General features: G+C 32.7%; 2 protein-coding genes across 8 annotated transcripts in view; one reads left to right on the top strand and one right to left on the bottom strand.

Annotated features, from left to right (window-relative positions):
- Positions 1-1,829, top strand: part of LOC114335665 (CCR4-NOT transcription complex subunit 3) — a 75,623-nt gene extending 73,794 nt beyond the window's left edge. For all 6 annotated transcript variants that reach the window (XM_028285941.2, XM_028285939.2, XM_028285940.2 and 3 more), the window contains one exon: positions 1,715-1,829. In XM_028285941.2, the coding sequence (XP_028141742.1) occupies positions 1,715-1,813 (99 nt within the window). In that variant the 3' untranslated portion in view covers positions 1,814-1,829. The remainder of the gene's footprint in view (positions 1-1,714) is intronic.
- A 5,693-nt stretch (positions 1,830-7,522) lies between these two features.
- Positions 7,523-14,683, bottom strand: part of LOC114335669 (sorting nexin-14) — a 28,170-nt gene continuing 21,009 nt past the window's right edge. For both annotated transcript variants that reach the window (XM_028285944.2, XM_028285946.2), the window contains 3 exons: positions 13,630-13,794; positions 11,366-11,547; positions 7,523-9,437 (listed from right to left, as the gene is read on the bottom strand). In XM_028285944.2, the coding sequence (XP_028141745.1) occupies positions 9,363-9,437; positions 11,366-11,547; positions 13,630-13,794 (422 nt within the window). In that variant the 3' untranslated portion in view covers positions 7,523-9,362. The remainder of the gene's footprint in view (positions 9,438-11,365; positions 11,548-13,629; positions 13,795-14,683) is intronic.

The following is a 14,683-nucleotide window of genomic DNA, read 5'->3' as shown; positions in this document are numbered from 1 at the left end:
TACCGGAAGAATGGAGAACGAGCGAACTAATCCTACTATTCAAAAAAGGAGATAAAAAGCAGCCAGAGAACTACAGAGGTATCAACTTGTTAAATACTACCCTAAAACTTACAACTAAAATCTTACAAGACCTTATGAATCAGAGGATAAGTTTAGCAGATGAACAACAGGGTTTTCGTACTGGAAGATCGTGTACAGATGCAATATTCGTCATAAAGCAAATTACTGAGAAATCACTAGAGTATAATAGACCAGCATTTCTATGTCTGATTGACTTAAAGAAAGCATTTGACAGAGTAAGACTCAGGGATGTAATCCACCTTCTGTATAATAGAGAAATCCCTCTAGATATCATAAAAACTATTGAGAACATCTACCAAAATAACAAGATGGAAGTCAGAATAGATGGACAACTTACAGAACCTGTAGATATAGGCAGCGGAATAAGACAGGGAGACTCATTGAGTCCTCTGCTTTTCAATTTAATCATGGATGAAATCATCAAAAACGTCAACAAAGGAAGAGGATATAGAATGGGAAACAAAGAAGTAAAAATACTCTGCTACGCAGACGACGCAATATTGATAGCCCAAGATGAAGATAGTCTGCAAAGATTAGTCCACAGATTTAACATAAGAGCAAAAGAATTCAATATGACAATTTCATCTCAAAAAACTAAAACTTTAGTAATCAGTAAAGAACCAATCAGATGCAAAATAGAAATTGATGGTATCAGTATTGAACAAGTAATGGAAGTAAAATACCTTGGAATTACATTGTCAAGTTACGGAGACCTACACAAAGAAGTGAGAAATCAAGTACAAAAAGCAAATAGATTGGCAGGATGCCTTAATAACACTATATGGCGAAACCGACATATTAACACTGAGATGAAGTCAAGAATTTATAAAGCCAGTGTAAGACCAATAATGACATATGCATCAGAAACAAGACCCGATACAGCCACAACACAAAGACTACTGGAAACGGCAGAGATGAGAGTACTGAGAAGAATTACAGGAAATACACTGAGAGATCGAAAGAGGAACGAAGATATTAGAAGACAATGTAACGTACAGTGTATAAACGAATGGACACTAAATAGAAAAAAAGAATGGAACAACCATATAACCAGAATGGGGGAGACACGTGTGGTCAAAATAGCACGAGATAAATCACCAATCGGCAGAAGAAGTATCGGCCGACCGCGCAAAAGATGGAGCGACAACCTTCCATAGAGGTATCAATCCGCCAATGAACAAGCAGAATTGCTTATAAAGAGGAAGAAGAAGAAGGAAGAAAGAAAAAATCCTGGCTCCGAAACATCAAAGATTGGACCCCCACAACAGGGAATGACTTAATTCATCAAGCCCAGAACAGATAGAAATTTGCCATATTGATCGCCAACCTCAATAGAGAAGGCACTTAGGAGAAAGAGGGCGTAACATCAAGGATTGTACAGGACCAGACCTCGCAACTCTAATAAAACCACATGACGGAGAAGTCACAGTCAATCTCCATTAGAGGAGCTCCTAAAGAAGATGATTTCAAAAGCAAAGTCTATGTAAATAAACCAGGTAACGTCAAAGAGCTTGTTAACATGGAATTTAAGAGACTTCGCTGTATAAATCTTCATATTGTACTGCAGAAATAGAAAAATAAAATTATTATTGTTAAATTAATTCTGATAACTGTATATTTTCTTTTGTTGCAGGGGACTTATATTTACTTCGATTATGAGAAGTGGGGACAAAGGAAAAAGGAAGGATTTACTTTTGAATATAAATACTTAGAAGATAGAGATCTTAATTAAAATATTTATATTAAAATGTCGTTTTATTTTACCCACATTCAAAAGCTTACGTAAAATATTAATAATTGTCCTGGATATTCTTTTAGATAAGATAACTGCAAAACATTTCTGCTGTTCTCAAGGCGACGTTGGTAAGATGGGCCTTCAGCAGATATCCATCCGTATACGTTGACCGGTAATCCTCCACTATTCCTTAAATGTTGAGTACTTATTCCTATACTTATACATCAAACCTATGATTTCTCTTTTTCGTCTATAAACTCTTAAGGTCGGCGCCCACTCATACGAAACAGCCCGCTGCGATCGGTATTTTAATATTTTCGTGTATTCAAATGGCTCGGCGCCTACTTTACGGAATCGTAGCACATCGCGCTGAGCCATTTGAATAGGGCTTTTCATCGACTGTCATTTGTTTCGAGCTTATGTCATATGTTGTATAATCTGTGTATGATATTAATATACACGGATTATACGACTTATGACAGAAGCTCGAAACAAATGACTGTGAATGATAAGCCCTATTCGTTGTGAGCCGATGAGTAGAGGAATTTGACAGTTTTCGCAGCACTGTTAGTGGCAGTTTTGTATATTGAATTTGAAAATTTTATCAGAAAAGTACAAGTTTCAAATCGCGAGAGCGCTACCGACGAAACCTAGAGCCAATCTTAGAATATAAAATAAACGTGTATATTAGCCAATCTTATAATATAACGGTTATTTTATATTCTAAGGAGCCAATAAAAACAGGTAACCTCTAAATTTCACATAAACTTCTTCTTTTTCTCAATTGCCTCTTGCGTAAGCAGTCATCCAGTCGCACGAATTTATATATTAAATATTAAAATTATAATGAATAAAATAGAAAAAAACATAATTACTTTTAATATTAATTCTGTGTATCCGTTCAGTAATCAGGTTACAATAATATTCCCTTCATAATTTGTGTTTTTCTAGATAAATATCTATTTTTCTCGTTTTGTATATTTCACATACACCAATTTTATCAGAAAAGCACAAATGTCAAACCGCGAGAGAGCACTACCGTCGAAACTCACAGCCAATATAGTGCAGTCACTGAAGGTTTTCGCCTCCGATTTCTTTGAACCTCCATTGATTTTCATGAAAATTGGTGAGTAGTTAGAGAATACCTCAAGGAACAAAGGTGACATAACGCCAACTTGCGCTTTTATCCTGGGGGTCGATTCCACCCCTTCTCGGGGGTAAAAATTATTTTATTAAAAATAATACCATAAATCGATAGAGGGTCAAATTCTAAGCAAAATTTGTTATACATATAGTTATTAAAATAAATCGATAGAGGGTCAAATTCTAAGCAAAATTTGTTATACATATAAAGTTATGTCAAAGATTTTAATTTTTCGTGAGAAAAAGCACATGTTTTTAACCGAATTTTTATAAATAACTCAAAAACTAGTTTTTTCAAAAAAATTCTAATTGCCAAAATTGAAGCTAATGAAAAACGAAATAAACTCCTAGCTTAAAAAACTAAACTAATGTTAATTGAAAGTGAGTTAGGGGTAATTGAATGTATATTTTTTAGACGAGTACTCAAATCTAAGTATCCAAGCTTAAATAACTCGAAAACGTTCCATTTATAAAATGTACGTGTTATACACTTATCAAAGAACTTCGGAATACCTATCAAATGAGGTCCAGGAGAAGTTAATAGCATCAAAATTAAGCAAGTTATGATGAAAATAAGAGAGCCCTTTCGAATTTTTTAGGAAAAAGTGAAAAATAAAACACGCCATTTCCACAAAAATTAAAATTTATAGTAATCCTTACTATAATTTCTTTATATTAGCATAACTAATGATTTCAATAATTTTGACCGGTTTCGAATGCATATTTTTGAAAAAAAGACAATTTAGGAAAATCAGAATTTTTAAAATTATTGTAATTTTCATTTTCTTTTGATAATAACTCCAAAAATACTCAATATACGTAAAAAATGATATTTAACCAAATTTTAGTTTTTCATGTACCAAATATTCTGTTTTTACTATTTCCTTAGGGTAAAAAATAACCGAGATAGAAACGTTTAAAACTTAAATTTTGCTGCGACAACCATGTAATCGGGACTATTTAACCTTTTAGTTTTAAAAAAGTAAGAGGGTTAAAAGGATAAACTTTGTTTATTATCCCTTGAAATTAGCTTTCAAATGGTTTTTAGGCGAACCTAATATCGTAAAAACTGACGGGTTTATTAAAAGAAAACAATACCATTTTTTGGAAAAATTTTTAAAAGATAAATTTTGAAAAATTTTTGGTGCATAAACTTGTCACGCTATCAACTTGTTCGGGGACTCATTTGATAGATATTTTTAAGTAATTTGACAAATGTTTAATACGTTATGTTATAAAATGCATAATTTTCCCGTTATTTCAGATTGAATATTTGGATTTGGGGACTCGCCGAAAAAAATATACATTCAATTACCTATAACTCACTTTAAATTAAAACTAAAATGTTTTTTTAGTAACTCGTTTATTTCATTTTTTATTAGCTTCAATTTTGGTAATTATAACTTTTTTCTAAAAACTTACAGTTTTTGAGTTATTTATGAAAAATCGGTTAAAAACATGCATATTGCTCACGAAAAATTAAAATCTTTGATGTTTAAAAACTCAAAAAGTTTTGATTTATTTTAATAACTTTATATAACACATTTTACTTATAATTTGTCCCTCTATCGATTTATGGTATTATTTTAATTAAAATAATTTTCACCCCCGAGAAGGGGTGGCATCCACCCCCAGGATAAAAGCGCAAGTTGGCATCATGTCACCTTTGTTCCTTGAGGTATTCTCTATCTATTCACCAATTTTCATGAAAATCGATGGAGGTTCAACGAAATCGGAGGTAATAGCTCATATCCACCTTCAGTGACTCCACTAATACACGAAAATATTAAAATGCCGATCGTCGCGATCCGTTCCGTATAAGTGGGCGCCGGCCTTTACTCGACCATTGCTACAGTAGGAAAAATGAAAGAATACTCATGAACGATCACATCAATCACTTATTTTGTGTTTGCTGTCTTTTTCTATAACAAACGTTTGTTATTTATAGAAAAAGACAGCAAATACAACATAAGTGATTGATGTGATCGTTCATGGGTATTCTTTCATTTTTCCGACTGTATATAAGTTTAAAACACTTTTTCATCAGAAAATGCAATGTTCAACCAAAAGTTGCCTTGTCACGATTTATGAATTCATTACAAAATGCAAAGCATCTACTCTTGTGAACATCAGTCAAAAAAGGTTTCCTTTTCACCGTTGTCACCGTCGGACAAGACAACCATAGTAAATGTCTATAGTTTATTTTTTAACCAGAAGTAAACTAAAAAGACAGATTCACACCCAAGAAAGTCATTAGAAAAATAACCAAATACATCTTTTTTGATTGATCATGTCAGCCCTCAACGGTAATCCATAAATATTATATTAATACGCCATTAAAGAGTTCTAAAAATAACTGCTTTTTATATAAAAGCAGACTAAAAATTAAAGGAATAACAGAAAACAAAAAATCGCCCATATAACTTCGTTGGCTGAAAGACTTCGGTCGATGGCCTTTTGGTACATTGTATCAATAAAGTATGTCTCTCTCTCTCTCTCGCCCATATAACTTAATTATCCTATGAAATGTCAATGGTGTCAAAATGTGATAAATGTCATTAGTGTCAAAATTTCATAACAGTGGAGTAAACTTGCCTGCGGTTGGACCAATTACAAGCGATAAATTTGAATCACTCCTCTTGGTTTAAAAACAAACCATAATAACCGTGATTTGATCTCACTGTATTGTTATGATCTACTTTTTATTACTTTAATATCAATTTATCTTTATTTGATTACTCCAATTAATTATCCAATTGTCGCAAATCATACAAAATTTAAGTAAAAATCTCAGGGTGCCTTTTTATAATACAAAAAAAATATCTAAATTATCTTATGTTATACTTATCTTCTCTCGTGGTTTCAGTATTTCTTAGTTGGTTCTAATCGGGAAAAAATATTAGGAAAAGGAATTAAACAGAAATATAAAATAAGCATACAGAATTGTCTTTTATTATCAAAATCAATACTCTAAAAATTGATTAAATTTAAAACCTGTGGACATAGCTGTCCGAATGAAATTCTTATCACTTAAATTTATTCTAGTTAAAAAAAACAATTTATCGGTTTGTTCCCGATGACTTTGATAAAACAAGCTAAACAAACAAATTTAGGTATTCGCAAAATTACCTATACTTCCTATTTACTTTTTGAAATATTGGAATCTTAATTCATAGGCTTTTACTCAAAATTTTAGTTTCCGAACATAAAAATATCTTTCACATAAATTGACTGACCTTTTGCTTCACTCACTCTGATGTCTTCTCTTGACCCAAAACAGCTATCCCTCGTTGACTATGTTAGGCTACCCATCAAAGCCCTCTCCGTTCACAAGCTTCAAATCTATCAGCATACCAGCACCAATTCTCGAACAAAAACACAAACTCCAAAAAGTCTCTCCTCTCCTTCTCACAATAATACAGAATCAAAGAGGTATTTCGTCTCAATTTGATCTGACTCTCGTTCCACTTTTCAGCTCTATTCTCCACTATCAAAACACCCACTGGTACTTGCTATCTAACTATCCACGAAAACGTTGACTGCTCTTCAGCGATGCCAATAACATAATAATCTTTTCTTTTTCAAACTGTCTCAACTTTCAAGCTTCTCTTTCCCCCTTCCAAATTGTCTAGCCAATCAGAAACATTTATCTCCCCACCTTCCTTTTTTTTATTCGACAACAAACATGTCATTCTTTCAAAAATATTCCTATCATTAAACAAACATATTTAAAATTCCAAACTTTCTTTGCCTTAATTTCCTAAGAACTAATTAATGTGGCTATTGGAATCGTGCATAACAAAACACCGTTATAATCTCCAAATACCCTGAACAATTATTGTCTTATTCATATCACTTTCTTTCCTAATGTGTTTTATTTTTCAGGGAAAAACTTACTAACGATAAACTTAAAAACTACTTATAATAAATAGTTACAAATCAATATACAGGGTGTATCAAATATATGTGCCCGCGTTATATTAAAAAAAAATTAAAATTTTTATTCTATCTTTGATTGATAAATTGAAACACAATAGTATATTATCATGATAATCGATTTCAGTGATTGTAAAATGTTAAAAAGTTTTGCATGTGTGCCGAAACCTTTACTCAACTCTATGAAACAAGTATTGGGACCGTGCAAGTTCGGCAAAGCGACCTCTATTTCTACGCTCTGTACTTTTATTCGCACTTTTAATTATATTGGCCAATTATATTAGTCCTGGTTGCTGGATAATTGTCAAGGCCATAGTCCAAAAAAATAATAAGAAAAAATAAGATTCAGGTTATGTTAATAAAACGTAAACAATTGTATGTAGTAAATAAAATTAGTTATTAAAATGCAGTAATGCAAGCAATATATAATTTTTCTGCTTCAATGACAGAAGGTATGAAATATACGTCAATTTGACAATTTCAATTGACAATATGAATTATTTAAGATAGTTGTAATATTTCTCCGCGACTCGCGCACGGTCGTTTCTCGTTTCCCTTCCAAGTACTTGCACACCGCGACTGGTATCCTGTATGAATATATTAAATTAAGCAAATAAAAAAAAGTAATAAACATCAAAACATTTATTAAATGAAGCAAAATAAAACTATAACAATATAAATATATAAAATACTTATGATTTTTGAAAGTAATATCACATTTTGCATTCGCTCTAAATTTATTAATTTAACTAAACTATTTTATAACAGGTAATACTAACCAGATATTAAAAATGTATAATAATTAGCTTTAATTAAGTCTCCTTGTATTGTAACTTAATTATAGACGATATAAAAATTCAAAATATGAAAAAGTTACAGAATGGGAAATACAGAGATCAGTGTAATGGACGATTTATAAACATAAAAATTCAATGAATGTCTTAATGCAGTAAGATAATCTCCAGTAATTCCAAAAAATAACACATACCTAATGTGACAAATGTATGGCACTTTTGACGTATGTGACGAACAACTAACATGATAGACGTGATTCTTATACAGGGTGTCCCAAAAGTAGCGGAACGGTCGAATATTTTGCGAAATGAACATCGGATCGGAAAACAGAAAAATACGTGCTCAATATTTTTCAAAAATCTATCGAATGACACCAAATACGACCCCCACTCCACCCTATGGAGGTGGGGTGGGGGGTAACTTTAAAATCTTAAATTGAAACCCCAATTTTTATTGCAGAATTGGATTCCTTACGTAATAGTAAGCAAATTTTATTCGAGACATTTTTTCGAATTGTGGATAGATGGCGCTATAATTGGAAATAACGATTTATCGTGATACCATAGGTAAATTATAGAAACGGTCTAATATCTCGGGAAATACACTTCCAAATGAAAAACCAAAAAATACGTGTTTGATATTTTTCAAAAACCTATCGAATACCTCAAAAATTTCTTTCCACTTTAAAACTTTAAAATCTTAAATTGGAACCACCGTTTTATATTGCAAACATGGATACCTCATGAAAAAATAAGTAACATTTTTTAAAATTGTTGATCGATGGCGCAAGAATACGATTTATTAGCGCCATCTATCAAAATTTCTAAAAAATGTTTCGAATAAATATTACTTATTCTTTCACGACAAATCAAAAACTGCAATATAAAACGGGGGTTCCTATTTAAGATTTTTGAGTCCCCCCCCCCCCCCCCTTCCTTCCACTAGGGTGTGGAGTGAGGAGTCATGTTTGGTGTCATTCAATAGGCTTTTGAAAAATATTAAACACGTGTTTTTTGGTTTTTCATTTGGAAGCGAATTTTTCGAGATATTAGACCGTTTCTGTAATTTACCTATGGTATCACGATATATCGTTTTTCCGATTATAGCGCTATCTATTCACAATTCGAAAAAATGCCTCGAATAAAAGTTGCTTACTTTTACGCAAGGAATCCAAATCTGCAATAAAACCTGTGGGTTTCCATTTAAGATTTTAAAGTTACCAGAACCCCACCTCCAGGGGGTGGAAGTCGTGTTTCGTGTCATTCGATAGTTTTTTGAAAAGTATTGAACACGTAATTTCCAGTTTTTCGATTCGATGTTCAGTTCGACCGTTTCGCTACTTTTGGGAGACCCTATATAAGTTGTGTATTATTTGGCATACTTCCATAATATGGTATTTGTGTTGTCAGATCTCATGTTCATTTTGTTTAACTTTTAGGCAATGACCAGAACGTTGATGTTTTGGTACATCAGGATGGATCTTTTCCTCATTATGCTTATACTTTTACCATCCAGCTTTTCTATAACGCAGTATGTTCTTTTCCTTTAATTCTTCATTCTATTCTAATATAGAATTTTTTTCCTCAGATCATTCGTATAAATATTTCTAATACTATATTTTGTACAATAAAATGCCTCCATAAAATGCTATAGCTGTCAAAATTATTAAATTTCAATAGTGTTCTTCGTTTTTATCCAGCATGGGATACATTTCTGTCAGTACGATATCCAATAAGTTATAGGCTAGCTGAAAAGGAAATAAATATTAATATGTTATAATTATGTAAATTGAAGAAGCTGAAAGGAAAATTCTATAAAACAGCCATAAGATCGGCTATGATGTACGGAACTGAATGTTGGGCAGTGAAAAGGAAAGAGGAACAACGGATGCATGTGGAGGAAATGAGAATGCTTAGATGGATAAGTGGAGTGAAAAAAAAGGATAAAATTAAAAATGAATATATTAGGGGAAGTCTAGGTGTGGCACCAATTGATGCCAAAATGAGAGAGCATAGGTTGAGACGGTTTGGTCATGTTCAACGTCGAGACGTTAATCACCCATTACGAAGAATTGCTGTTGCAGGTTTCTGGAAGGACTATGAGAGGAATACATGGAGGAGACGATTAGGCAGGACATGTTGATAAAGAGAATTAATATTGATATGACAAAAGATAGAATTTTGTAGAGATATGCAATCAGAGAAGCCGGCCCCACATAGGGATAAGGCAAAGAGAATGATGATGAAGAAGAAGTTATTTAACATATCCGATATTAAACAGTATATTTTTATCACCCCGTATATCACATCAACCAATTTGTTATTATATTCAAACATGTGCGGGTTTATTTAATTTGTTTAATTGTTGCAATTCATAAACAATGTTATGTTTAAACTTTAAATTTTAATATTTAAACAATATTAAAATTCATAAACAATGGACATTAATTTAGTTGAATAAGTAAAAACCTTTGTTCTTTTGGTCGTGTGGGCTATATGACCCAATTCATGTTGCCAACAAGAGAGAATATACTTTTAGAATCAACTTAACCAGACCAGATGTGGCTTTAACTTCATTCCTTCGAGTAACTTCAGCGAGTCAATATGTAGCATTATAACAGACTAAAACTAATTCGCGTACGAGTCACATATCAGTACAACTACATACGCTCTCCCGGGGTTGGTTGTACTACCCTGGTGTCAGTCGCTATCAATAAATTTTATAAGTGCTATTATTGGTGTTTCAATAACAGACAATCATCCTCCACTGATCCCGAAGATTAGACAGTATTTCTATATACTACTTCAACGACTACCTACCGGGATCATTCGTAAAAAAAATGTTTTCTATGCCGCTGAGAAAGAATGCGACGTGCCGGAGAAATCTGGCAACACTGCTTTGAGCATTAACTCTGCCTCTCTCTCCTTGCTGCATACTGCATTGCTCAGTGCCAACTAAGCAACCTTCGAAGAAGGAGCTCCTGATCTCTCTTACCGCCAAACGGAAATTTGTGATGTAATACGTTTTTTAAAGACAAAACGGATTTCAACCATTGACATTCATCGTCAGTTAATCGAAGTTTATGGGGAAAAGTGACCCCCTAGTCCCTACAGTCCGGATCTAGCACCAAGTGATTATACCTTATTCCCAAAATCAAAGGAACACTTAATGGCTTATATGCTTTAGTATTGATAATGAAGTCAAGGCAGAGCAAAACCTTCACCTCTGGCCCCCCACTAAAAATTTTTATATGGGCGCCCGTGCCAGCTTTTATTAAAGTTGGCAACAATCTCAGAGAAGTATCTTGTGCAGTTCGCGCCTCTCACCTAGCCAACCATCTCGCCTGTTACCTCGCCTCGCCAATCACACCGCCTATCACCTCGCATATCACCTCGCCGTTCACCTGGCCTATCACCTCGCCTAGCACCTCGCCAATCACCTTTTATTTCTTCTCCGTGTTATATAATTTTAATGCCAACCCTTTGAGGAATCGAATGACCTCTGTCATGATGATTGTCAATATCCTTCAAGGATGAGGCACATGAAGAAGATCAAAATAAGTACGAAAGTACAAAAATAAAGCTGTCTATTTTTAAAATTCATGGGAATCTTATTTTACGAATTGCCCTCGTACATTCAGTATACATAATGAATTAATGAAATTAACTAGAATACCTGTTTATTAAAATGAGGATTTTGAACAATTTCCAATAACAGTTTAGCGCCATCTTTAATTCCAGGTCCTAATATTTGAGTCAATATATTTGAGATAGAGTTTTCTAGTTCTTCCACTGCCCTCACCTTCCTTCTAGATAATTCCTCTTTACTAACCGGAGTGTGTTCGTCGAAGATTACATCTAAAATTAAAATATTGAACGATAAGACTGTTTTCTTGTGAATACTAGGTTGTTCAATAAGTTTTGTGGTTCGATAAGAGAGGGCGTTGCTACTAGGCTATTTTTTCGTTATTCTGTTGGTACACTCTTCATAAGAACGTATGTGAAGTTTTATTTCAATCTGTCAATTCATTATTTTTTAGAAGACATTTAGTATCGATGGGTCACAGTATTTTTTACAATGGAAATATATAATCAAGTATCGTGCAGTTATTGAATTTTTATTTTTGGAAGGTTTAAAAGCAAAGAAAACTTAGAACGAATGTTGAAAGTGTATAAGGACTTTTCGCTTTCAATTATTACAGTAGAAAGTGAGTTGCTCAATTTAAACGTGGACGTTCAAGCTTTGAAGACAAGCCACGTCAAGAACGACCAAAAACAGCAACAACTGCAGAAATCGTAGAAAAAACACAGGATAATATGGTATTGGAAACTCGTCGAGTAACTGAAAGTGATTTAGTAGAATCTCTAGGCATTACATCGGGCAGTGTAAGCAATATTTTGGCCGAAGTATTGGGTTTCAAAAAGTTGTGGTCGCAATGTGTGCCGCATTTGCTGACAACGGAACACAAACACATTCGAATGAGACTTTCTCAGCAATATTTAGGGCGTTATCGAAAGGATAAAGTAGATTTTGTGTGTCGATTGATCACAATGGATGAAACTTGGTCTATCACCATGGTCCTGAATCAAACCAAGAGGTTAAATAGTAGTAGAATCTGGTTTTTCGGCTTCAAAACGAGTTTGTATCCAGAAATCGGCCAAAAAGATTTTAACATCAGTTTTTGGGATGTTATGGTTCTTCTCAGAAACTTTTTTCAGTGTGACGCAAGTGACAGAAAAAAAACACGTCTGTGATACATACACACGTATAACAGATATTCCAGTTGTTGATAGATGGCGCTATAATCGAAAAAAAAAATTTAATTTTACCGATTTACTGATTACTTACCTATTACATATGTATACGACTATAATTTAGTATTCTTCTCAGTCTTTCAGCGTGTCATTAATGATGTAATATGTAATATATGATTTTAAGAATGTAGAAAATCACATCATAGCATGACATTTTAATTAAAACTGACAGTTGTCAGAATCGTAATTTGGTATAAAAACAAATCAATTGTGTTTATTTCATTTATAAAAAGGCATGTTCTTTGATTTGTATAGTTTTATAAATTGTACAGATTATAGTCGTATAGATAATACATAAATCATTTTTTTTTATTATAGCGCCATCTATCAGCAACTAGAATAAATGTTATAAATGATTTTAATCACGGACGTACCTTTTTTCTGTCACTTCCAACTTAATGCGTTAGAAAGAAATCGAAAAACTGTGACGCACTAAAAGATGCCTATGAGAAGGAGAATATAGGATTTTTTTTTGTGGATTACATACTTGCAAACCGACAAAACAATAAATTCTGGATATTATTGTAACCTAGACCAGCTGAAGGAAAAAAATCGTGAAAAAAGGCCCGGTTTGCAAAAGATAAAAATCCTTTTTCATCAGAAAATGCAGCGTGTCATATGAGCATTTTACCAAAGGCTAAAATTTATGAAGTAAAGTTCGAATTATTGGAGCATCCACAGTATTAATCAGATTTGGTTCCTAGCGACTTCCATTAGTTTCAATACGTAAAAAAATTTATGCGTGGAAAGCGTTTTTCATCAAATGATGAGTATATAACAGCTGTGGAAGCGTATTTTGCAGCCCTTCCTGATTCTTCCTAAGGGCCAAGGGATGGAATTTATCAATTAAAATCTCATTGAGACAAGTGTATTGATGTTCAGGAAGACTATACTGAATAATAAAGTGTATTTCAAGTCATAAAATTGTGTTTTTCTTATCGAACCGCAAAACTTATTGAACAACCTATTACTGAGGATACAAATGTCACCCTAAGAATTATCAACTAAAAGCATGGCTATATGTCGACAAGTAAGATCGGACAAGATCGAGACCACGTAAGACAACCGTCAATTTGCTATTTTTACAAGTATAAAGTTAGTGTTTGGCCTTATATAAAACCTTACCTTCTAATTGTTTAATAAGATATGCCAAGTTAGACTGATTCAAGCTGGATTTAATTTTCTTTTCAATGATCGTACGAGCACACAAATCAACAAACTGTTGGGCTATGCTGCATATCGATGCATACAGTCTTAAGAGTCCATTGGGAATTTTAAAAATGTTCTTCACTAAAACATATAAAGACTTATAATAGTTATTTATGTATTAAGTCAGTAAAGTGACTCTTTATCGAACGAGTCTGATATTACGAGCAGAGGGAGCGAAGTGAGCGAGGCGAGTAACAAATGAGTTCGATAGTCTTTACTGACGTGGTGCATACAAAAGTTTATCGCCAATCATAAAAAACATTACCACTTTTTAACTTCATCCTTCTAATGAAAAAAGAGTGTGTGTACTTTGTACGCACATAAGAAGTTATACTTCTATTATTTTTATTTCAACGAAATAAATATATTTTACACAGTTTAATTGAATTTTTATTTAAATATTAAACTAATTTTAATACTTAAAATAATACCAAAAATTAAAAATAACTTTAATAGTTACGTCATATTTTATGAACTGTGGCATATCCGCAGTTACTTTTTCCCTTGATGAATCGTAGAAAATCTAAATAAATATATTTACTATCAAATTATCAGTAAATATCTATCACCGTCCTACATATAATCTAATTAACAAAAACACCATTTCACACTTTATTTGCATTAATACCTAACTTAAAAGATGTAAGATTTTTTTTAATTTTAGACGAAATAAAAATTTCGTATGACAGTAGTGAGAGAATGGTTTTGCATGATGGCCGGTATTAATATTGAATACCTAATTACTAAATCTGTAAAGTTTTGATTTATGTTGTATGAATATATATAATTGCAAAATACTACAGAATTTCACTTTTTGACATAAATTTAATTAATAATAACGTAAATTTTGTACAATATTTTAATATACTACATACTTAGAAATTATACGTACAAGTTGTTGCAGCTGATTAGAAAGGGTAAAATCAAAGAAAAAAGTGGTCCTGTAGACGACAAATATCCTGGCTGAAAA

Source organism: Diabrotica virgifera, chromosome 2 (genome assembly GCF_917563875.1).
Source record: "Diabrotica virgifera virgifera chromosome 2, PGI_DIABVI_V3a".
NCBI classification, from domain to species: domain Eukaryota; kingdom Metazoa; phylum Arthropoda; class Insecta; order Coleoptera; family Chrysomelidae; genus Diabrotica; species Diabrotica virgifera.
The sequence above is the reverse complement of the archived record's forward strand: the minus strand, read 5'-3'. Positions and strand labels throughout refer to the sequence as shown.